This window comes from Durio zibethinus, chromosome 4 (genome assembly GCF_047325235.1).
Source record: "Durio zibethinus cultivar Kanyao isolate XHJ-2024 chromosome 4, ASM4732523v1, whole genome shotgun sequence".
Classification (NCBI taxonomy): domain Eukaryota; kingdom Viridiplantae; phylum Streptophyta; class Magnoliopsida; order Malvales; family Malvaceae; genus Durio; species Durio zibethinus.
This window is the reverse complement of record NC_143165.1, coordinates 1,237,599-1,261,086: the sequence shown is the minus strand read 5'-3', so window position 1 is coordinate 1,261,086 and position 23,488 is coordinate 1,237,599. Positions and strand designations below refer to the sequence as shown.

The following is a 23,488-nucleotide window of genomic DNA, read 5'->3' as shown; positions in this document are numbered from 1 at the left end:
GCACGACAAGAATACCATCTTGTTGAACATGAAGTTCGAAAAAAGCAAAACTAAAACATAACCCCCGATAGGCATGAAAAAAAAATTGAGAAATAAAAAATTGATTCAAAATTATAGTGTTTGATTTGAATCAAATTAAATTTTTTTATTTTGATCAGATTAAATTTAGATATTAAATATATATATTAAATTCGGATCGATTTTGATTTGAGATGTAAAAAATAAAAAAAATTAAATAGAACCAAATTATATATATTTTTTAATTTTTATATAAAATTTAAATTTTTATTAAATAAAAATAATAATTTTATATCAAAATTTACTTAAATATATTAAAATTTTATATTAAAATAATATATAAAAATTAAAAATTAATAAATCAAATCAAATTAAATCAATAAAATTTAATTCAGTTCTATTCAAATTAAATAAAAATTTAATTTATATTTAAATTTAAATAAAATTTTAAAATTTCATAATATTATACAATATTAAAAAAAAAAAAAAAAAACCTTATAAAGTCTTATCCAACCGACATCATCCCTTTTTCCAAAATAATCAACTACACTGCTTTTGAAAACCGACAACCTTCCCTTCGTTATCAAAAAAAAGCGTGCCACTTCTCTGGTTTAAGCATCTTGCTTACCTGCATCATAAATACCTGGTTTATCAATACAAAAAAAAAAAAAAGAAAAAAAAAACCATGGTCATACCAAAATCAGGAGATGGAAAACCAATAGAGTAACACTTTTACACAAATCAATTTTCCAAAACCAAGCAAGCCTTAAGAAGACATGAACCCCAATCTTTCCCCCTCGCCTTTGTTGTAGGGTTTTGTTTATCTTGAAATAATTTTTTTTTTTCCAAAACCAAGATAATTTGTGCCACTATTCTCTCATATTGACATTATTAAAATAGAAAGGGGAGAAAATTAGTAAAGGAACATTTCAATACATGAAAAACACTCATTACTCATAGTCATGCAGCACTAATTGCTAAGACTATAATGTTGCAATGGCTTTCAACCCACATTGGATGGTATCAACTCATTTTTCCAGACACCACCATACATTCTAATATATAGCTATGTTTGCCAAAGCACAACGTTCAACTCTCAGACACACCAACCTCCCTTATAATTAATGTTTCCTTGCATTTGATTTTTGGGAAATATATACATTTCCTCGTAATTCAAAATTTTTTCCTTCACGAACGACCAATTCTACTATTAAAGGAAATAACTGAAAAACTTAAAAATACAACAAATCTTTCAATCACGGAATTTCAAATTTAACTCGATTGATTTATATAAATGTAATATCTAACGAATTTGAGATTTAAATTTTAACATATGTAATAATTTATTTTATTTCTTTGCTGCAGCATCCTTTGTACCCAAAAAAAAAAAAAAAATTTCAATCACTAATTATTTTTTTCACATTTGTTCAATGCCTTAAGCTATTGAAACTAAAATTGTAAGCAATTAAAATTTTCATTTTTGTAATAATATCCTTTCCCATTTTCAAATAAAACCCTAGCTCCAGCTCCAAGGATCTCATTGACCCAAAATGTTAGCAACTACAGACTTTATATAAAGCTTAATAAAAAAAAAAATTCATCCCAAGGCATCAAAAATAATAATAAATATACAAAACTATACAATATAAAGAAATTACATTTCAATTCAATAAAAAATTAAATCATTTGATTCTCATTTGACTCATAAAATTACATAAAGAATGATAATAAAAGAATTTTCTTACAAAAAAAAAAAAATTCTTGATAGGAGATTGGGGAAGGCATGGATCTCCAATGTTGCGAACAATGGAACTAACTCTTTGAATATTGACGGCTCTGGCAGCGGCGGCGGGGCAGCTTTTCCACAACCCCGTTGCTATTCCTTTTCCCCACAAGACATTACACTTAGAACAACATCCATCTTTTCTCTGTTTTAACCACCATTCACCTCCGCTTTCCTCATTAGTAATTTTCCAAACTATGACGGTAATTTCACATCAAAATCAAATAAAAATTTCTGGGTTTTGATTGGTTTTTCAGTTGATTGAACTGATCGTTCTTGTTTTGGTTGCTGATCTAATCAAAGGCATTCAAAATTGAATTTAAAGAGAAACTAAGAGAATAAGAGAAAAAGATCTATCAAAGAAAAGGAGGAGCTTCTCCTCCATTGCCATTTTTACAAACCCAAGACCGTTTCTTCTCCTTTTTTTTTTTATTAATTTATTTTTCTTGATTTTTCTCCATGGCTTCTTCCAAGTTTATATTGCTCGTTTTTGTTTTGTTATCTTTGGTAATGCTTAGATTTTTAATAAAATCTTTTGATAAAAAAATTTGTAATAAAATATTAACAATAAAATTATGTCATAACTTGGTATGTAGATTAAAATAATATTAGATTGATTCAATATTATTTTATATTTAATTAGATTTGATAATTTAAAACATGATATAGTAATATGAAATGAAAATAATATGAATAAAAAATACGAAGATAATATGACTTAAAATTTTTAAAAAATCATAAATAAATTTAATAAAATTAAAAAATTATATTTTATATTTTCATATCGATATGAATTGTAACATATAATTTTCGTATAAAATATAATACGAATATAATATTTTATATGATATGATATCATGAATTCTATCTCTAACTAAAACAAATTCAAGATTAAATTGAATCAAATTAAACTTGAATAAAAAAAAATTGTACTGATTATACATAAAGCCTTCACTTTTTTTTACGTAATTATTCTTTAAAAAAAATAAAATTATACCAATAAAAATTAATTAATTATTATTAAGACAAAAAAATTCATAAAATTAGATTAAGGAATTTAGCCATAAAAAATTGGATTAAGTCCAACCAAATTCAAATAATAAATGGACAATTAGCAAATTAATTAATCACTTCGGCCGAAAAAAAAAATAATCACTTGAGTGTAATGGATCATTGTAATAGCCCAATTCGATAAGGGCTAGCAAGTGGTTTTGACAGAGAGTCCTCAATTGTACGGACAGAATCCTATATAAAAAAGCTGGATTTTTTAAAAAAAATAATTTATAATATCTATCCAATGGTACTATTTTTTTTTTGATAAATTAATTATCGTAACTTCGTTGGACGGCTTATTCCACGTAATGAAGTGAAGTGGAGACAAACATGGTTTTTTTTTTTAGAAAAAAATTGAAATTGAAAAATAAAAATAAAACAAAGAGAAATATCATTGTCTTTATGTGCCCAAAAGAATCTATTTTGACGTTTAACAACTATCCAACACAACCACCCAATTTTTTTTAATAAATTAATTGCTCATATTTCCGGATCCACACATACCCAAAACCAAAAACAAAGAGAAACAATGACAACCTTTGAAGCCAACGGTAGCTCTTGCTGAAGCTTAAATCCTGCCAAAAGAAACAACTTTTGCCTTCAGACATCCTAAAACCTTAACAATAACAGCTTTTCAACTCTCATAGTTAACTGCTAAAAAAAAAAAAAAACCCAACTAGACTTTCCATTTTTAGTAAGTCTTCAACAGGATGGCCACTTAAAAGTCTGTTACACGATTGACTAGGGGTTCCTTTTATGGTAAAACCTTCTCCCTCTAGATATCTGGGTTTTTTTTTTTTCTTTTTTAATTTGCAGAGTTTCAAGGAGCTTCAGATTTTATAGGTTGGTGTAAAAGATCATTAGAATTTCATTTCACTTGAATTTTCATTTGAGTTTAATAAAAGGAAAAAGAATTGCCAATTTTAGAAATATCTTATCTTACTTAATTACATATATTTTTAGTAAATCATATTTATGGTGAATAGTGCACTTAGTCTTGAATTTGATATTTGGTTCATCTCACCTAAATTTTCATTTCACCTTTTTGACATGCACTTTTTTAAAGAATTTTTTTATATATTTGTGTATAACTGGATGAATCTGAGGTGGGTTTTGTGAGTTAATGTTGGTTGAGAGTTGTGGACTTATCTTGCAGTGATTTGCTGTGGCTTTGGACACTGAAATTTTGGTTGTCATCTAGGTCAGTTCTTGAGCTTTCTATTACTATTTTTAGGAACTATAATAGTTAATTTAACTTAAGATGTGAGATATTTGTGCTGTAATTGGTTACTGAAAATTTTTTTCCTTTTATGGTTATGTATTATTGTATTATATATAGCATGTGGGTGAAGTTTGATTTTTCTTTGTGAGTTCCAGGTTAGAGGCAGTTTGGCTTGGGCATATCTGGTTTTTTTTGGCAAATTTGAGTTTGGTGTTCGAAGAGGTGGAAAAATAGTTCGGGAAATTCCTGGGTTTTGGGTAGCAGACGGGAAGATTTTAGGGATGGAAGAGATAGGTTGAGTGGAAGTTTTTTTTTATAGAACTCTAGCGTTTGCTGGTTTTAGTTGGAAGTGGGGTTGGTTAGTTTTTTGTGAAAAAAATGGAGTACACCTTTTCATCTAAAGAAAAGGGGAATGGTTGTTGGGTTCCTCCAAGAGCACAAATGGAGGGTGGGGAAGAGTTGACTGGGAGTACCAGGAATCTGATTTCCGAGGATCCTTTCAACTTCTCAGAGCTCATGAACTTCGATACTTATGCTGGGTGGTGTAATAGCCCTGCAGCTACAGATCAGATGTTTGCCTCCTTTGGTTTGTCTTCCTGTCCATCCTTGCCTTATGCCTCTTTTGACTCAGTACATATTACAGGGCAAAGTTCTGGTACCTTTGTTGAAGCTGGTGATGCATTAAGTGGCATGGGTGATTCGTATAATTGTGCAGACAGAATGGTGTTCCTGCAAACAGATGCACACTTTGGTAATCCATTGGATTCCGCAGATGCAGAACTAAGTGTTAGACGAAATTATGGTGGTAATAGACAAAATAATTCATCAGATTTGCCTAATTTGTTGGTTTCTAGGCCAATTGGACAATCACTTGATGAGAAGATGCTTAGAGCACTGTCCTTGTTTAAGGAGTCATCTGGAGGGGGCATTTTGGCACAAGTTTGGGTTCCTATTAAGCATGGAGATCAGTACATGCTAACCACTTCTGATCAGCCCTATTTGCTAGACCAGATGCTATCTGGTTATCGTGAAGTCTCAAGGACATATACCTTCTCTGCAGAACTGAAACCGGGCTCCTCTCCTGGACTTCCTGGTCGTGTTTTTATTTCTAGAGTTCCTGAGTGGACCTCTAATGTAATCCATTACAGTAAGGGTGAGTACTTGCGGGTTAAACATGCAGTCAATCACAAAGTCCGTGGTTCTATTGCGTTACCAGTTTTTGAACCTCTTGAGAGGTCTTGTTGTGCTGTGCTGGAACTTGTCACTATGAAAGAGAAAACCAATTTCGATTCAGAAATGGAAAATGTCTGCCTTGCACTCCAGGTTAGTACCTATTATTTCTGTTTCTATTCTAGTAAAGTTTGTGTTTTTGGGTCTGAATATCCATTTCCTGTTCTCTATGACTCTCCAAACACATCAATGCCACTGACCTATCTACCTTTATCTCATTTAAACTTGAACTCCCTTGTAATGGGTGATATGATGAAGGGTATCAAGGAGACCAAAAATTGCTATTCTAAAGGTTGGATACCTGTTAATTAGATCTTATCTATTTTAAGATTTGAGAAGTTGTTGGAATGTAACTTTTGGATATTTTCCAACTCTAACCAAAGCTTATAATTATAAGGCTGTGCCTTGGAGTTCTGGTAAATCTGGAATTCAAATCATCTAATGAGTGTTGTCATATGAGGTGATGTGCATGTATATGGATCAGACTAAGATAGCCTCCTTAGAGTCAATAATCCTTAAGATTCTTAACACTTTCCAAAGAACCAGGTTTCTTCTGTAGCTTATAAGATATACTCTCTAACTTGTGCTGTCATGGCGCCGGTTGAGCTACTCTAAGTGGTAATATTTTTGCATTCACTGTACTGAAAGTTATCAAATTGAAAGCAAATTTACTACATTGAATGCTAAAATGTTCCTAAATTGGTAAATCTTAACTAGTGCCCTAAAGAAAAACCATTAGTAATCTGAAGCTTTGGAAAATTTTGCTTACAACATGAATTACTGGAATGTTGAAAGGTAAAAATACAAGTAATATCTAAAGAATGTAATAACAGTAGCCAACAAGGCCACACATAATATAATATTGTTAGTTTACCTTTATTTGACATGAAGAATTAGATAACTGTGACATGCAGTAGAATTTTTAGCTTTTTAGAACTACAATATTGTGCACATTTACGCTGAAATTAAAGTGGAAAATTTGGATTTTTTCTGACAGGAAGAATATTTGATTAACGATGTTAAAATTTAAAATAAAATTTATATCTAACATCTGAGGTTCAAAAGGGAAATTTAAGCCTTCAGGTGCTTTGCTATTGTTGTATGCTGAAAGGTGTTGGTAATTAATGTTATTTATTGAGTATTATATCTCCGGTTTTAAAAAAAACAAACTTGATAGATTTCAGACCACACAGACATAAACTATAAAAGCAGCGAATATGTTGTAAAGTAAGTCTTGTATGAAATATAAGGTTCCAACTGTATATTCAATAGATTATGGCTGGTATCATGAAATGTTTCTTGCTCCCTATTATCTGCAGGCTGTGAATTTAAGGACCACTGCTCCTCCTCGATTTCTTCCCCAGGTACATTTAAAACTTTGTATGCATTTCATTTCAACTGTTATAAAATAAGGGTTTTTATATTGAATTTTATATTATATATATAAGCATGTATTTTTTTCTTGGTCAATTGAATAAATAGAGTGGTATTGTGCCTTTTCTCTAAGGTCTCCTTTCATTTTTTCCTCAGTGCCACTCAAGGAATCAGAGAGCTGCTATAGCTGAAATAACTGATGTTTTACTTGCTGTATGTCATGCGCATAGATTGCCTCTGGCTCTAACATGGATTCCTTGTAATTACACTGAGGAAGCTGTGGATGAAATTATAAAAGTACGTGTTCGAGAGGGTAATAAGGATTTGAATGGGAAGTGTGTCTTATGCATTGAAGATACAGCCTGCTATGTTAATGAAAGTGGGATGCAAGATTTCGTGCATGCATGTGTGGAACATTATCTTGAAGAAGGACAAGGTATAGCTGGAAAAGTACTTCATTCCAATCGTCCATTCTTCTCAGCTGATGTGAAGACATATGACATTAGTGATTATCCTCTTGTCCATCATGCACGTAAGTTTAACCTGAATGCTGCTGTTGCAATCAGGTTGAGGAGCACCTACACTGGTGATGATGATTATATACTAGAGTTTTTTCTTCCTATTAACATGACAGGGAGTTCAGAACAGCAACTCTTGTTGAACAACCTCTCAGGTACCTTGCAACGAATCTGTAGGAGTTTGAGAACAGTTTCAGATGCTGAAGTTATTGGTGAAGGGTCAAAATTTGAGTTTCAGAGGGGAACAGTCCCAAACTTCCCCCCAATGTCTATGTCTAGACGGAACTCGGAAATGGCATTATCTGCTGATAGTGAAATGAATTCCAATGATAGAATTCCCTTGAATGTATCTCATTCAAGAAGTGATGGAAAGGAAGCTGATGGTCCTCCTGAACAGGTACTATGTTGAACATTCTTTCCTTTTTGACGGATGACTTGAATACTTGACTTGTGTAACACATGAAGGGTTCCTTCAGTGATTCGTATATAAACTACATAAGTATGGAAAATTGACTTGAGTAGTGCATTGAGAGGAGGGAATTTCTTGATCTGAGATCCATTTTTCTGATATCTGTTGAGTTAAATAAGATGCTTTTTTTTTTTTTCCTGATAACAAGATACATGGGTTTGCTATCAATAAAAAGAGGGTATCTCACTGATATTGAAGCATCCTTAACTGTAGATGCTGGATTCTTCTATTATCTACCCCTAATACTTGAGCTCTCATGAGCTTGCCTTATTGATCGATGAGCATGCCACATACTTGCTTAGCTTGAGTTTAGCAATTCCTTAAGCTCTTCTTGAGGAATCAAAATCAGCTTGAGTTTCCTTTGTTTAATATCCATTACTATTATCAATAGTTGAAATCTGAGAGAGACATTATTTGGACAAAATAATTTAAATACTTGACCCGTTTATTGTGAGATATATACCCATTGGAAGATAGAAATAGATAAATATATATATGTATATGTGTGTGTATGTGTATACTACTTTTTTACTTTAGTTGGTAGTGCTGATTTTTGATGTCTTAGTTGCTGGTGTGAACAAGCTTATATCTTTTAAGTAATATCTTCGTACATATTTTTATAGGCAATGAGTGGACTGCAGAGGCACATAAAGAAGAGAACTACAGCAGAAAAAAATGTGAGCTTGAGTGTTCTTCAGCAGTATTTCTCTGGGAGTCTGAAGGATGCTGCAAAAAGCATTGGTGGTAAGCCTTGATGCTAAATGTGTATATGCTTCATAAGGTTATTATATAGTTGGTTCTGTCCAGGTTTCTGTAAAATTGTTTTTTTTTTTTTTTTATTTGTTTTTGACTTTACTGCACAAGTTTGTGCTTATCTTCCTTTTGCAGAAAGACCATTCATATAGAAGAATTAAATTTAATTTGATATATTTTTTGTGAGATTGCATTCCTAAACCTCTTTAAATTTGTAAAGCTTCCTAAAAGATTTTCTGTATGGAGCTATATTCTTGAATGATTCATGTAGTATGGTTCAGTATTGTTATTTTAGGAAAATTACTTTTCAATCTTGGCTACTTCTTAAAAGATATAAAATCATAAAATGAATAAGATTACATGTTGCTGAGAACAATTCCCACTTGATTCACTGATATTATTCTTTCTAAGTTTTTAACAACCTTGAGCAACCTCTAGACTCTTTAGATACTATATAAAATAAGTATATGACCATAATCTTTTTATGGAATGGAGAATCTTCAAATCAAATTATGACCTTAATGTTTTTGGCTTAATCCAAGGAAATAATGCAGAACTGTTGCTTGACTATTATGAACCTATGGAACTAGAAATTGTTTTTTATGGTCAAGGCTATAGACTCTAGAAAATAGTTCTTAACACTGGTAATGAAGAACATACAGAAGTGTTAGAATATTATTTTAAGCACTAGAGTGAAACTGGTTCTTAATAATCTGTGATTGAAAATTGATTTCCTACTCGTAGTTTGTCCCACTACACTGAAAAGGATATGCAGACAACATGGGATATCAAGATGGCCCTCTCGCAAGATTAACAAGGTGAATAGATCATTGAGAAAAATACAAAGTGTTCTTGACTCTGTGGAAGGTGTGGAAGGAGGGTTGAAGTTTGATACAGCCTCAGGAGGATTTGTTGCAGCAGGTACCATCATCCAAGAAGTTGATACCGAGAAAACACTATTATTCTCCAATAAAAACCTTCCCGTCAGAATACCTGAACCTGTCAATCAAGAGAAATCATCAGCAAATCTAGCATCTTGCCCTGGTGGAGAGAATTCAGTGGTTAAGTTGGAGGAAGATGAGTGTTCCTTTGGTGGAAACAACAGGGAGGCTGCAAGGAGTGTGATAATTCCAAGTACCTGTCAAGAAGCAAAGAAATCTAGTATCCTTCTTATTGATTGTTGTGAGGACTCTAAGTCAGTTGCTTTAGATGTAGGATCATTCCAGGCAGCTAGCGTTGGCACTGCTCCTTGGACTTGCCCAGAAAATGCAACAATGGGTTCTTATTTACAGGAAGGAGGTCACATATGGGGTATGAACAAGGGGGATCTGAAAGTAGAGGATTCTGACTGCCACTTTGTGTCGTGGAGCTCATGCTCCTTGGCTGCTGCTGATGAAGTGGATACCGAAATGGAGGGTGATGATGGGATTGTTGAACATAACCACCGACCTATTTCTTCAAGCATGACAAACTCTTCAAATGGCTCTGATTCAATGTTACATGGAAGTTCATCAAGCTCTCAGAGCTTTAAGGGATCAAAGAATTCGAAATTGAAGACAAATTGTGTTGATAGCAGCTCAAAAATTACTGTGAAAGCTACTTACAAAGAGGATACTGTCCGCTTTAAGTTTGAACCCTCTGCCGGGTGCTTCCAACTATACGAAGAAGTTGCAAAAAGGTTCAAAATTCAAAACGGGACATTCCAGCTCAAGTATTTAGACGATGAAGAGGAATGGGTAATGTTGGCTTGTGACTCAGATTTACAGGAGTGTCTAGAAGTTTTGGAGTATGTTGGAACACGTACTGTGAAATTTCAAGTTGGCCTTATACCTTGTGCTATGGGCAGTTCTGGCAATAGCAACAGCTTTTTGGCTGGAAGCTCATAGCAGTTATGTTGATGCTTAGCAGGCAATTACTGGCCTTCATAGTAATTCCTTTAACTCTATCCGGGTTCTGTTCTTATAAGGAGAGATGTAATTCTCTAAGAGAGGAAAAATAAAAAAAGAAAGGGGTAATGGAAATGGCTGTAGCTTTTCTACTTTCATGTATTACTCCATTTGCTTTCCATGATGGTCTAAAATCAATGGCGGCTGTTTTTCGATCTTGCATGGTTGTTACTGCTAGATTTCAAGGAAGAAGGGCAAAAAGGGATTAGAAGATGTAAGCATAGGTTATAGTCAATTATTTATAATATATGTTTTGTTTAGGCTTTATATGTTAGTGGGAGAGCAATAGAAACAGGGTTGTATTTGTAGTTGTAGTTGTAGTTGTAGCAAAGAGCATTTATCCAAATCCAAGTTTCATCAATGTCTGTCATTATTTACTATTACAATTGAAATTAGAAAAAGAAAATACTGAATGCTAAATAAAGCTTCATCAATGCCAAGTATGGTGATGTGGTCTTAAGGATCCATTGTCTGGGAGCACTACCAAGGTTGTTGAGGCTTCAGGAACTTAAAGACCTGAAGAAATTGTTTCAACTTTAGATACAAATACCATTAACAGAATCCTGTTGGTAGACCTCTTCCCACAATACCTTGGGAACAAAGCTATGGTAGTAGTTGTTATGAAGGTATGGATCTTTATTATGCATGCAAGCAATCACTTTAAACTGGATTGGTTTTGGCATTTGATTTTCCTGTTCCTTTCTCTTGTAGTGCAGGTTATGGTTGGTTATGGTTCTACTTTGAATTATAATTCTGGCTTTAGTTCAGGATTATATGGTTCATATGGTGGCCTTGGAGAAATGAGTGGTCCTCATGGAGTTCAAGACCCAAATAATCCATATGTTGCACAGCCATTTCCACCAGGGTTCTGGATATCGGTTCTTCCAGTGGTAAGCAGTATGATTTCTGTTGATTATTTAATCTATTATATCCCTATTTATTTATTTTTTTGCTGCATAAACTTATTTGATCTCTGCACCAGCATGTTAAATCCTCTTTCTTATTGCTTGGGGTTTAAGGAAACAACAATAAATGCTTTTTAACTATTCACTTGGATTTTGTTCTCAGATTCTAATTTGCAATAGAATAATGTAATTAATAATCCATGAATTATATCGAAACATTCAATGTAATACTTAAAATTTTAAAAATATGTTATCATTTAAAATTAATCATGTTAAAAATGAATTTTATATTTGTTAACAAATTCATAATTTAAATATCGTACTAAAAATTTTTAAAATTCAAGTGTCATATTAAATATTTTATTATAATTCATGAAACGTTGGTGACATCAACCCTTTGCAATATGATAAAGATCTTAGCTGTAAATCCACGAGAAAATTATTACTCCATTTGAATGGAGAACTATTGAGAAAGAACAACTACACTCAGATGGTGGCTTTATAGATTTCCATAGTTAATAAAGCTAGAACTGAATATCAGTTAGGTTGCTTTTCGTCCACCAGTGCATGGTTTGTGCAGTGCACTGTTTCTCACAATGCCTATTTTCCCTTTTTCTTCTGCTTTAAAGTAATGTAAATTGCACTTGTGTGATAGTTGATCTTAAATACCGAGAGAGAACGCAGTGAAAAGGAGATGGAAAAAATCTTGTAAAAAGAGAAGTAAAGAAAATAGATACAACTATACACAAAGAAGGCTGAAGAGTTGGTGGAAATATACATGTAAATTCCCCCACACAATGTCAATCACCGCCATTCACCACAAGCCCCCTATATTTCAAACCAAGCTCAACCCCCAACTACAACTCTTTTTTCATCACAAAAATGTACTGAACACAAAAAATGCAAAAATGGGTACCAAGATTTCCAATGTATAACCATGGCAGCCTGCATAAAAAAATTTGTTCAGATAAAGGAGAGAACAAGCTACAATTTCAATATATAAAAATGATTTGAATTAACACTCATATTTGCCACATTCCAGTGCAGCAAAGACGATATATTGTGTCTAAATCAAGTAACATGATAATTCTTGATTCCAATTCCTAAAAGATCGTTTTACCATTTCGAACACCAATTGTCCGGTTCATTTCAAATTGAACATCCAAAAGTTATTTCTCGTGGTTTAAAATTTTGGCCAAGGCATGATGGGAATCTCTATGACAAGCTATGGTGTCATTTACTAGACAAACTTTATTGAACAGCCTCTTATCTGCTAGTCTTAAGCCTCTTATTTGCTACATGCCAAGCAGAAAATGCAATTCAAACAATAAATGTTACACACCAGGATTTTTCAGCATCTCTGATGTTGGCAGGGCACGCAATGACATCTCTGCAACAGCAAGTAGCAGCCATTAGGACATTAAGATGAAGCCACAAGGCAAATATGCTCCTTATAGAATCCCCAATTCAACTGTGTTGATCCCTTCTAAGTAAAAGCAAACATACAAAAGTCATTCTTTCTCAAACAGTTACCTGGAGCACAAAGAGACAGCGATGATATCGATGATGATGAAGGCCATGGAGCTGCAATGTTGTCGGTCAAGTCACATGTAAAGCTGTAGCCTGTTGAATTGTCAAATACCACATCTGCTGGCAAGCTTCGTAGCAGGCATCCTAGATGGGTAGAAAATACCAAAATTTTCAGTCCATATGATACATAAGCATTTCTTTCAAACTTTAGTGCATAATAGTATACCTAATAAATGCATATATAAAAACTAGGAAGAAAATACGAAAAAGATGCTAGAGTAAAAAATTTCTAGTAAGTAAAAAGAGGTCCATTGACGACTCTCACATGTCCAGCCAGCATACACACATGCATACACCATTTCTATTGTTAACCGAAGCATGTGTAAATGTATGGGAAAGAAAGAGATTAGGAAACAAAACGAACCTGGCTGTCCATATTCTGTTGTAGCAACCACATGCAAAAATTCATCAGGCAGGAAGAAAAGAAGAAAACTCAATATCAGATAAAAGAGCAGCGCAAAATGGAGTATTAGAAGAACAACATCAAGCAGAAAACCATACCTTGGATGCTAAAATCTTTTAAGTCAACGTCACAAAGCTCATAAACATTTGTTATAACTCCACCTTTTCTTAATATTGACCCGAACATTATTGCACAAATTATGGCTTGCTTGTTTGTAATTAACATTTGTTTCTGTATCCCCGCAATGTAAGTATTTAATGAGCTACAACAGGAAGGACTGGGAGCAGCTACATTACGGCATGCCTTAACTACTTCTGAGGGCTGGTTAAATTCCAAAGGGCAAACTGCACATTCAAAAACATTTATACCAATGTAGATAAAACATAAAACAACTCACAAATGATTCGAAACAAAAGCTAAAATATCTTGCAATATAAAAGGAATGAAGTAGAAACAAAGTGTAGGTGAATAAAAATGAACCAACATCTAAGAAGAACACATACATCATATCAAACATGGAGGAAGAAGGTAATTCAAACATAAATCTACCATCCATTCAGACTACCCATTGCCTCCACTTTCAATTTTTCACCAAATGATGGCTCCATGCAACATAAGATCATCTCAACTAGAACCCTCCCAAGCTAAAATAGACATCCGAGCAAGCTTACATCTAAGACTTGGGTAACAAAAACAACCAAAACAGTAGGTAAAGTAAATATTGAACAACAATCATGCAAGATACATAGAAACTGTACCCTTGTTGACTTTGCAGGCAGATAGTATTCTGAATGCAGTGTTTGCCACATCTGGAGGGAGTGTCCTTGAAAGATATGAATATACCACCCCTTTACAGTCATTGATGACATCAATATGATTAGTCTCCCCAACTACATTTTTATTCTCATTGAGTATCATTTGCATTCCAGAAATCTGTAGAGCAGCTTCCATAATTGCAGGTTGGCAAATTGGCCTGCAGCACTCCTTCAGAGGATCAACAGTGCTGCAAGCCTCCAATAACTTGCTTGTATTCACCATTTTCTCAAAGGTATTAACATCCTTCACTGGACAAGACCCACCTGTCAGACTTGATGATTTAACAGAACAAATTGTAGGTATTGTATTGTTGGCCCCTCTGCTAGCTAAGATACTAATGATATCTGAAAAACAATCATTAGCAACAGCATTTCGCAAGACCAACTTATCAGAGTTGATACTGTAGTAACCCTGGAAGATGCGGAGTAAACTACCAAGCTGCGGACAACATATTACATTTCCTACAAGCGGTGCCAAAGGTAGCAAACAATCAGATGTGGTTTTCCCCATGATGTTTGACATAGCAGAAAAATTTACAGGGCACCTTCCAGTTAAATTTGGTTCATATGTTTTGGGAAAAGTTGAATACAGAGGTGGTAAAGATTCATCAGGGTAAGGGTAACGAGGAATGACAGCAGGGGATATTTCTATAGGTTCAAATAATACAGTAGGTGGAGGATTAGCTAGCTCAGATGTGGAAGAAATATGACTAGGGTCAAGCAATGTCTGCAATGCGGCAACATCTCGGAAACTGGTTAACCAAAAAATGAATAATAATAACTGTTGGCACAGGGAACCTGCAACCAGAAACAAGCCACAATGTGTGTAAGTGGATAATTATTCAAAAGATAAATAAAAGAGAATAAGAACTAAATTGTCTTGTCAGATATGCTAACAGCATAAGGTCTAGAATGAAGGTTATTAAGTTTAAAGCTAAAGCGTCATGTATATTCTCTGCTAGAAAGGCAAACGAAAAGAACTAAGGTATCTAATCAAACTGGAAACTCTAATCAAACACAATGATGGTTAGCCATTAATTGGGAATACTGTTATATAAATGTTAAAGCTTGCTAAAATGTAGGATCTATGTACAACTTAAAAGTTCCTTCGTCACTTATTTCATCATTATGACTCTGGTAAGAATTCCGTATAAGTGTGATCTTCAAAGAAAAATTAGAAATATATGGTACAACTTGAGAACTTGCCCAATATTCATAGAAAAATTAACTATCAATCATAATACAATATCCCCAAATCAAAATTACCATATCATATAGAATAAGGTACTCTTAAAATTAGGAAAATGGCGAGCTCAACACCATCATAAAATCAAGTTTTTGCCCTACCTCTGCTGTTTTAGCTGCACAATACCCTGTCTAAAACTATAGATAAGTAGCTCCAATTAGCAAATTAAATAACTTGCCTTTAATACGACCAACAGTCTGAAAACAGTCCATAGCTCTTCTAGCCTTCTGGCATCATCGATTCATGTGACAGAAAACCCTCTTGTAGTTCATACACCCTAACTACGATAGCAGCAATGCAGTGAAACCTGTATCAGCTTCAAGTGTTAGAGAAAGTGTGAAACAGAAAATTCATGGACAATAAGAAATAATGGAAGACTAAATGTAACTATTTATCCTTACATGCAATAATGTAACTATTTATCCTTACATAAAATAAATTAGCACTAGCACAACATGCTTCAATCTGTTGTGGGAGAATAGCAGCAAATGAAGCGTGCCTAAACATTGGTAACAAATCTTATATCATTAAGCCTATTTTTAAAAAATACAGAGTATTTCAGACTAGATCACTAGATGCATGTTTCAACCCTAAATCTTTTATCATATCATATAGTCATAGACATTTCACCTTTAGATTTTGTCTGGAAGCATTTACAAAGGAGCAAAAGTGAGTAAAAACAGCTAATTCCTCTCATCCTTTCCATAAGCTATCCAGGGTATAAACATACTGGCTTAACGAGTATAACCCTACAGCCTTCAATTCTTTCTGCACCATGCATAAAAAAGTAAGTTAAGCAAGCTTCAAGACTAAACTAGTATTACAATTTAACCCACATAAGACACTTTCCCTCTACAATCTGTAATTAGAACAAGGAACTCTGCACTGCAGGATCAACAATAATGCCAATCAGCAAAGTTTCAAGCACAACACTTCCCAACCACAATTTTTGTAAGCCCCATAGACAACACAAGCATTCCCTCTGTCACTCACTATCAAACAAAGGACCATTTCAAGTTCTTCAAAAAAATACCAGAAATGATGTTTTTGCTCATCTTGATTGCAAAACACACATTCAGACAAGCTCCATTCAGTTTTTCTCTTTTTGTATTTTTCATATAAAATAAAGAATCCACCTCAAATAACTTCACTGCTCTAGTAAATTAGTATCAAGTTCTTCTATTTCTTTTATTTTCTGATGTCAAACAACAGATTAGACATGACAGAAGCTATAGCCCAACTCAATCCGGCAATTATTTAAGCTAAATTTAGGAACACTAGAAACAATATTTCTTTTCTTGCATTGCATCAGCTAAATTAAAGAGCTATAAATCTAAGGAAAATGGAAAACAATAGTTCAAACAAGGTAGCTATCATCTAAAGTTCAATTTGCTTTCTTTTCCCTTTTTTAACAGGATTTTGTTAAGGAAAGTCACATTCAATGGAAAAAAATCCATTTTCTCTTTTGTTCCCAAACAATTTCTTAGATTAGCAAACAAAAGAGTATGCAATATCTTATGCATAAACCACAAAACTAAATAAAATAACCAAATCAAGCTTAAAAAAGTAACAAATTTTCCTAAAAGAGAAACACTAAATCAATAATCAAACTCTCAAATTTCTCAAATCTTCCTCAGCTGCAAAGAAGGGAAAACACACAGCCACACACACAAATATCTAAGCTTAAACTTTTACTTTACTCTTCTCTTACCAAACAAAGAAGAGTTAGCTTAAAACCACCAAAAAAAGAAAAAGCCCACCCAAATTTCCTTCCTTTACCAGCATTTTCTCAGCTACCAAACACAAAAAAAAAAAACCACCCAAGTTTCCTTCCTTTACCAGCATTTTATCAGCCACCAAACACACACAAAAAAAAAGGAAACCCACCCAAAATTTCTTCCTTTACTAGCATTTTCTCAGCTACCAAAAAAAATCCACCCAAATTTCGTTCCTTTACTAGCATTTTCTCAACTACCAAACACAAAAAAAAAAGAACCCAAAAAGAGAAAAAAAAAGTTACCTGAAGATGTGAAACACATGACATATTTCGGTGAAAATTGAGGGTAAAAAAATATCAAACCCCAAGAAGGTTGGAGACGGTGGGTGAAAAGGACCAATAATAATAATAATATGAGGGAGCTTTTGTTTGATAGCCTTTTAGTTTTATTTATTTGAGAGAGGTTTTCTTTGTTTCTTTGTGTGAGTGGGAAATGGGGACGCTGCTTCAGACTTCAGAGTGCTGCTGGGTGAAATGGAAGATAAAAAAGCTCACTTTACTCTTCACTTTTTTCTCTTCGGATTCGGGTTTCCTTCCTTAAAACGCTGCGTTTTGGTTTTCATTCTTTTTTTTTTCTCTCTTCATTTTATTGCCCCATACTCACACCGTTTCATTTTAAATTTTAATCCTTTTTTTTAATATATCTCAAAATGATTTTTTTTTTAATTTTTAAACACAATATACTTTTATTTTTATATTTAAAATTTATTTTCAATTTTTTTTATATTTAGATATTATGTGCTAAATGATAAATCCCAAAAAATAATAATAAGTGCATGTATAACTATTATATTCTTTCACTAAAAAAACCCTATTAAAAAGGAAATTCCGATACAAAAGCTCTCTACTTTACGAGGATTGAGACGAGGGTTCATATTCACATTAGCTGTTACTTTCTATTAAATCTGAAGATTCATTTAATCATGTTATATAAAATATTAAAATTTATATATTTATATCATATTTTATTAAAAAAATAGATATTAAATTTATATCTAAATAAAAAAATAAAAAATATATTTTTTATTAAACTTATATATAATAATTATTAAAATTTGCTAAATGCTATCTGCTGTTATCATTTCTCACAAATAACTTTCAAAACACATTGTCGTTTACTATTTGCCATGAACAAAGAGAAAAACCTAAAGAGCGAAAAACAAAGCCGGTAATCATGTAAACACAAACTGAAATGCGAAAGATTTTCACCATATATAATCAAATGTTCCATGAGAGAGAGGTTAAAAGGCGTGTACTCGTGGAAAGCTTGATTTCCTAACAACTCAACTTCTTCAACAGAACAAATGAATAATACCTATAGATATTTTCTTGCAAGAGCTCGAACTTTTGTATCAAAATGTGATGATGTAATGCGGGAACCAGGTAAGTAGAGTGGATTAAGAAGAATCTGCCAATAACCAATATTTCAGATAACAAAGATCAGCCAAAACATCATATTTCATTGCATAAAAGGGGGAGAAAAAAAAAAACCTCCTGAAAAGGTCCTAAGACCAAATAATATGATATCCTGGTTGAAGAATTTCTCCCATCATAGACTCATAGTGCAAACAGAAGAAACGAATTAAAACGAACAAAGATAACGCAAAAGAATGATTTTGAGTTAATCAACAAGAATGTACAAAACAATATCTATGCAGAGGACGTTGTGATATGGACCGACTCATAGACTCTAATGTCATAGACTTACAGATACAAGTCATCGGAAACAGTAGCAAGAGTTGGAAAATAGTAGTTTCTAAGCATGATGAATTTTCATGCAGAATTTCCTACTTAAAGATTTTAGTATCTTATGAGGCATATGCCTGTAACTATTTCGGAATCAACAATTTCCATGCTGCATAAAAAAAAAAAAAACTAGAAATAACATCAACCATTCATCGATACAATCCTGTCTTCAAAGGGTAAACACATATTAAGTCCAGTCAACTACAATCGAATCTTTATTTCTATGTAGGATCTAAATTGTATCAAATATACATCAATGTGTCTGAATAAGTCTATTGATTAGTTTCTTCTTGTTAAAGCTTTCTTTCAGTGAAGGCATTAACAGTCTTTACATATAGCAACTAGGATACAAATCTCATGGTGCATCTTTGTATCATGTGATTAGAAATTGTTCATAGAGAATACTAGAAAGCCTGGATTTTTTATCTGAGAGACTAACACATTCTGACAACTAAAGCATTGCAGAAGAAACAAGCATCAAAAAGAAAAAAAAATCAAGACAAAGACCTAGTGTATTTATCTGCCAGAATGAAAAGTGTAATCAAACCTTAATTGTCTGAGAAAAAGAGTAAACAGGAGAAGCGAGGAGCAGTAGTTACCTTTATATAAAGCTCATGAACCTCTTGGAAAAAGCTCTTGATTCCATCATCATTACGAGAGTCATGAAGTAGCATAAATCGAGTATGTATGATAAAAATCAAGGAAATATTAAATTGGAAATAGTAATACTGATAACAAAATATAAATTTGAGGGAACTGCAACACTCTCAAGCCTTCTAAATACTAAAAGATGCAGTTGACAACAACAATGGACAGCATAATAAAGATGACAGAAGAAGACAAGAACTTTACTGCTCTTCTTGTACAACACTACAATGGTAACTGAGCAGCATGCCCCTTAATGGCTGACAAAAGATCCTCATAAGAGCAGCAAACAATATCATGGCCATGTAGCATCAACACCAGCCAAACATTAAGTTGGCCTAGATACAGAACTAGAGTGTGTTTTTAAGGGTCTAGTTAAATAGGTTCTTTAATCTCTACAATCTACAATTATTCCTAGTTTACATGAGGCTGTTCATTTAAATGGAAAACTTCTTTTTCCCTGAGTTTGATTTTTGATAATTGTCAAACAATTGGATATTGCTTGTGTGTGCACTATATTAAATACATACTTATATGTTATGACAAATGTAAGTCAGTTCAGTACATATAAAGGATATGACCAGCTGTTACATAAACTGATACCACCAAATCATTAAACCTGTCAATGGCTTTCAAGAACCTGCAGCAGAAATGTAAATAAAAGTTATCAAGATATTTGGCAGTAAAATGAAACAAAGTTATATAGCAAAGCTTTGGATTTTTGTCCAGAATATGCTAACATGGATGTATTGTGAAAAATATAACTCACATCGCACTAGTGGTCCATGCAAGGTCTTGAACAATATCCAGAGCTGCATGTAATATGAATTGATGAAGCTGAGCAGCATCTTCTCTCTGCATCAAGCATTGCAGTCAGATAGACAGCAACAAGTAACAACAAATTCTGATACAAAGCCAAAAAATACACAAGCATAGATAGTATAAAAAAACACGTTAATCTTATGAAAATCCAACCACAACTGATTGTATAAAAAAAGGAAGAAAGATAAAACAAATACAAGACATAGGAAATTAGCTTATGACACAAAAATAACATCATGATAATAAAGAAATACTTTCTAATAATTAATTTGACCCAAATTAAAGGTCTGATGCATTATATACTTCAAATTATACATCCTGAGGGATACTAAGCAAATCTGATATTCAATTAACATTTGAACATTCTTTGTTCAGCAAATGAGCATTATCTCCCTCAAAGTCAATACAAAATTATTACTCCCGGATAATCAAAAGTTCAAAGCTACGGCGTATGAACCCGAAAAAGTAAGGTGCAAATGCCCAAGCAAGTACAACAAAACAATTTTGGGTTTCCAGATGTATAACATAGAATTTCATTACAAGGAATAGTTATGTAGATAGATGCGAACAAACATCATACTTTAGCAGCAGACCCAACTTCAGCTTCATATATTGGGATGTCATTCCTGCTCACAATGATAAAACAAGCTGTAGATGCCATCCTTGTGATGTGGCAAGATCAACTCAGGTTGATGAAATTCTGACATCAAGAGACAGAAAACTTAGAGTCATAAAACAAATAAGAAAGTGTAATACATGTAGACAAGTGTAGCAAGGCACACACATAAGAAATTGAGTCAACAAAAATAAGAGAAATAGTAATAATTCCTAAGCATAATGTATATGCTCAAAAGGGAGAGGGCTAGCTGACACAGTGTGTCAAACAGCATAGAGCATGTGGAATATCATTTAATTTTTTAAATTAATGAAGGTTCTCTGGTCATCAATACAAAGATTATTGCTTCTATCAGTCTAAGTGTGCACATTCAAGTTCGAGTGCATGAGTCAAGAGAGATGAGGGAGAGACTTTCCATCACAACAACTCGCATCACTATTATCTAAATCATAGTCAATATATCTACATACCTTTATCAATACTGAGTTCCCAATGTTGTAGATAAAAGAACAGTTGTAACCAAAATCTAATCTTTTAAAAAAATTTTTCAAATCCATAATATAGATATAGATAAGTCAGATCATTGAAAATTAAGAAACGCATAGGAGCTCACTGCACTCATAGACTAAATAAGAACATGACACTCATACAAATATCATTTTTTGTCACTTTCTATCTAACGAGTAAACCAGTTTAGAATAAAAACAGAATCTTCCTCATGCTTTGAAATAAAGAATAAGCTGCAACTGGATTTATCTAAAACCTGAACATAAAAACTTTTGATCAACATAAAAATATATAAGCTTTCTGATGTTAAGAAGAAACCTAAATAGTGATGATTTGTGTATTCGTATTGTGTAAAAAACTAAAATTCATATATTCATATTATGTTTTACACAAAAATTACGTGCTAGTGTTGAAACGAAAACATGAAATACATTTTTTTTTTAAACCCACGTATAGTTATTGCTAAAATTTTAAAAAGTGTCACTCTTATGTTCTATTTTCCTATATTTTTCATGTCATGTTTTAGATTGTCAGGTCTTACACATCCCACCCATGTTAACTCCAGCAGTCAATTTCATCTGTCTAAGCTTTCTTGTTACATGCCAAAAGAACAATTGTTATATCAAGAATTTGTTTTAGTTGTCACAGAGTTGCCGCCTCATCATTTATAGCTCTGTTCTTTAATTGCAAACCAAATTAAATAAATTTGGTTGACACCAAATCTTGACCTGAAATCTCTCTCTCTCTCTCTTTCTAATTAATAAGGTACAATTCTCTGCATTTCAGTCTCCTATTTGATCATTTCTTGTTTTATGAAAAACCCAAGATTCAGAAAGTTGAAAAATTCAAATACGATTCAAATCTAGAAAACCCAAAACTGAAGCGAGGCATAAACATCGTATAAGCAAAAAAGAAAAAGCCCCAGAGAGATGAGTAATTGGGTGTTTGATGCAAACCTGAACTCACGAATTTGCCAGCAGTGGAAAAGACAGGAACAAAAGAAAACACAAGTCAAACTACAATCCAAATCAAGCAACTCGTAAAACTTAAAAACATGGGAATTTGGTCCACAGTGAGTTAGAGTTAGTATGATATCTGTACGGATCAGATTCAGTTGGATTTTTTAAATATTATATAATATTATAAAATTTTAAATTTTAAATTTTAAATTAAATTTAAATCGAATTTAATTCGATTTAGTTTATTAATTTTTAATTTTTATATAATATTTAATATATTTTAATAAATTTTAATATAAAATTATTAATTTTATTTTATTAAAATTTAAAATGTATAATTTAATTTGTTTTTTTATATTTTTTATTAAAAATTTTATTTAAATTATATATATATTTAATATTTAAGTTTGATACAAAATTTTTGATTTTTTTTTTTCGCCCTTACTTGGAGGACGGGACATGACAATAGCCCAATGGATATCATTGTCGAAATCTTGTTTTTCTTTTTTAAATAAAAGAAAAAGCTCTTTAAAAAAATATTTTAAAGAAAATTAAAGATGGGTCTTGCTGTTGGCTTGGCATAGCCCAACCCATGAGGGTGATGGCTCATAATTTCCAATTATTAGTTCTAATAATGTTGTGTGAAATAATGAAAATGTAAGAAATTAATATCCATTTAAAATATAATATAATAATATAATATTTATATGATATAAATAAAATATATAAAAATAATATGAATAAAAATTTTAGTAATAATTATTATATATTTAAAAAATTAAAAAATAATATATTTTATATTTTTATATTAATATAAATTAAAATACGTAATTTTTAGATAAAATATAATATAAATATATAAATTTTAATATTTTATATTATATGAATATATGAATAATCAAGTTTTATAATATATGCTTAAAATATTGTTGTTTTGAAAGGAAAAAATTTAAATGTTGCATTTTTTTTTAGTTTTTTTTTTATGAAATAGAGTAAAGCTATAAATAAATAATAAATAAATAAATAAATATTTATTTGTGATTTATTTATTTATTTTTAAAAGCATTCAAACTTTATTCGTAATTGATAAA

General features: G+C 32.3%; 3 protein-coding genes across 6 annotated transcripts; 1 reads left to right on the top strand and 2 right to left on the bottom strand.

Moving 5' to 3' along the window:
• Window positions 1-3,328: 3,328 nt before the first annotated feature.
• LOC111287344 (protein NLP9-like) lies at window positions 3,329-10,727 on the top strand. Its single transcript, XM_022877834.2, has 7 exons — window positions 3,329-3,613; window positions 4,011-4,055; window positions 4,232-5,399; window positions 6,626-6,670; window positions 6,837-7,595; window positions 8,291-8,411; window positions 9,165-10,727. Exons 3-7 carry the CDS (start codon window positions 4,455-4,457, stop codon window positions 10,304-10,306), a joined length of 3,012 nt encoding a protein of 1,003 aa, XP_022733569.1. The 5' UTR covers window positions 3,329-3,613; window positions 4,011-4,055; window positions 4,232-4,454; the 3' UTR covers window positions 10,307-10,727.
• Window positions 10,728-11,975: 1,248 nt separating this feature from the next.
• Window positions 11,976-18,433, bottom strand: LOC111287207 (putative GPI-anchored protein At1g61900). 2 transcript variants are annotated; one of them, XM_022877555.2, is made up of 8 exons: window positions 18,418-18,433; window positions 15,504-15,632; window positions 14,023-14,877; window positions 13,363-13,608; window positions 13,226-13,240; window positions 12,805-12,945; window positions 12,614-12,661; window positions 11,976-12,216 (listed from the first exon to the last, which is right to left on the bottom strand). In XM_022877555.2, exons 2-8 carry the CDS (start codon window positions 15,535-15,537, stop codon window positions 12,146-12,148), a joined length of 1,410 nt encoding a protein of 469 aa, XP_022733290.2. In that variant the 5' UTR covers window positions 15,538-15,632; window positions 18,418-18,433; the 3' UTR covers window positions 11,976-12,145. The 2 variants fall into 2 exon arrangements, with proteins under 2 accessions (XP_022733290.2, XP_089615090.1); XM_089758964.1 differs by lacking the exon at window positions 18,418-18,433 and adding an exon at window positions 15,755-15,898.
• LOC111287208 (uncharacterized) lies at window positions 15,958-22,544 on the bottom strand. 3 transcript variants are annotated; one of them, XM_089758967.1, is made up of 7 exons: window positions 22,395-22,544; window positions 20,896-21,015; window positions 20,263-20,348; window positions 20,073-20,133; window positions 19,448-19,534; window positions 18,418-18,510; window positions 15,958-16,093 (listed from the first exon to the last, which is right to left on the bottom strand). In XM_089758967.1, exons 2-6 carry the CDS (start codon window positions 20,974-20,976, stop codon window positions 18,418-18,420), a joined length of 408 nt encoding a protein of 135 aa, XP_089615093.1. In that variant the 5' UTR covers window positions 20,977-21,015; window positions 22,395-22,544; the 3' UTR covers window positions 15,958-16,093. The 3 variants fall into 3 exon arrangements, with proteins under 3 accessions (XP_089615093.1, XP_089615091.1, XP_089615092.1); XM_089758965.1 differs by lacking the exon at window positions 15,958-16,093 and having other exon boundaries at window positions 18,278-18,510; XM_089758966.1 differs by lacking the exons at window positions 15,958-16,093; window positions 22,395-22,544 and adding an exon at window positions 21,402-22,307 and having other exon boundaries at window positions 18,278-18,510.
• Window positions 22,545-23,488: the final 944 nt, after the last annotated feature.

Coding starts and splice junctions, on each gene's coding strand:
- LOC111287344 (XM_022877834.2), top strand. CDS start 4,455: ATGGAGTACACCTTTTCATCTAAAGAAAAGGGGAATGGTTGTTGGGTT. Junction 6,671..6,836: donor CTCCTCGATTTCTTCCCCAG/GTACATTTAAAA, acceptor TTTTTTCCTCAG/TGCCACTCAAGGAATCAGAG. Junction 7,596..8,290: donor CTGATGGTCCTCCTGAACAG/GTACTATGTTGA, acceptor ATATTTTTATAG/GCAATGAGTGGACTGCAGAG.
- LOC111287207 (XM_022877555.2), bottom strand. CDS start 15,537: ATGGACTGTTTTCAGACTGTTGGTCGTATTAAAG. Junction 14,878..15,503: donor GACTGTTGGTCGTATTAAAG/GCAAGTTATTTA, acceptor TTCTGGTTGCAG/GTTCCCTGTGCCAACAGTTA. Junction 12,217..12,613: donor AGAGATGCTGAAAAATCCTG/GTGTGTAACATT, acceptor TTTTTTATGCAG/GCTGCCATGGTTATACATTG.
- LOC111287208 (XM_089758967.1), bottom strand. CDS start 20,976: ATGGCATCTACAGCTTGTTTTATCATTGTGAGCAGGAATGACATCCCA. Junction 19,535..20,072: donor CAGTTTATGTAACAGCTGGT/CATATCCTTTAT, acceptor ATTTTTATCATA/CATACTCGATTTATGCTACT. Junction 18,511..19,447: donor TTCATGAGCTTTATATAAAG/GTAACTACTGCT, acceptor GGTTATTGGCAG/ATTCTTCTTAATCCACTCTA.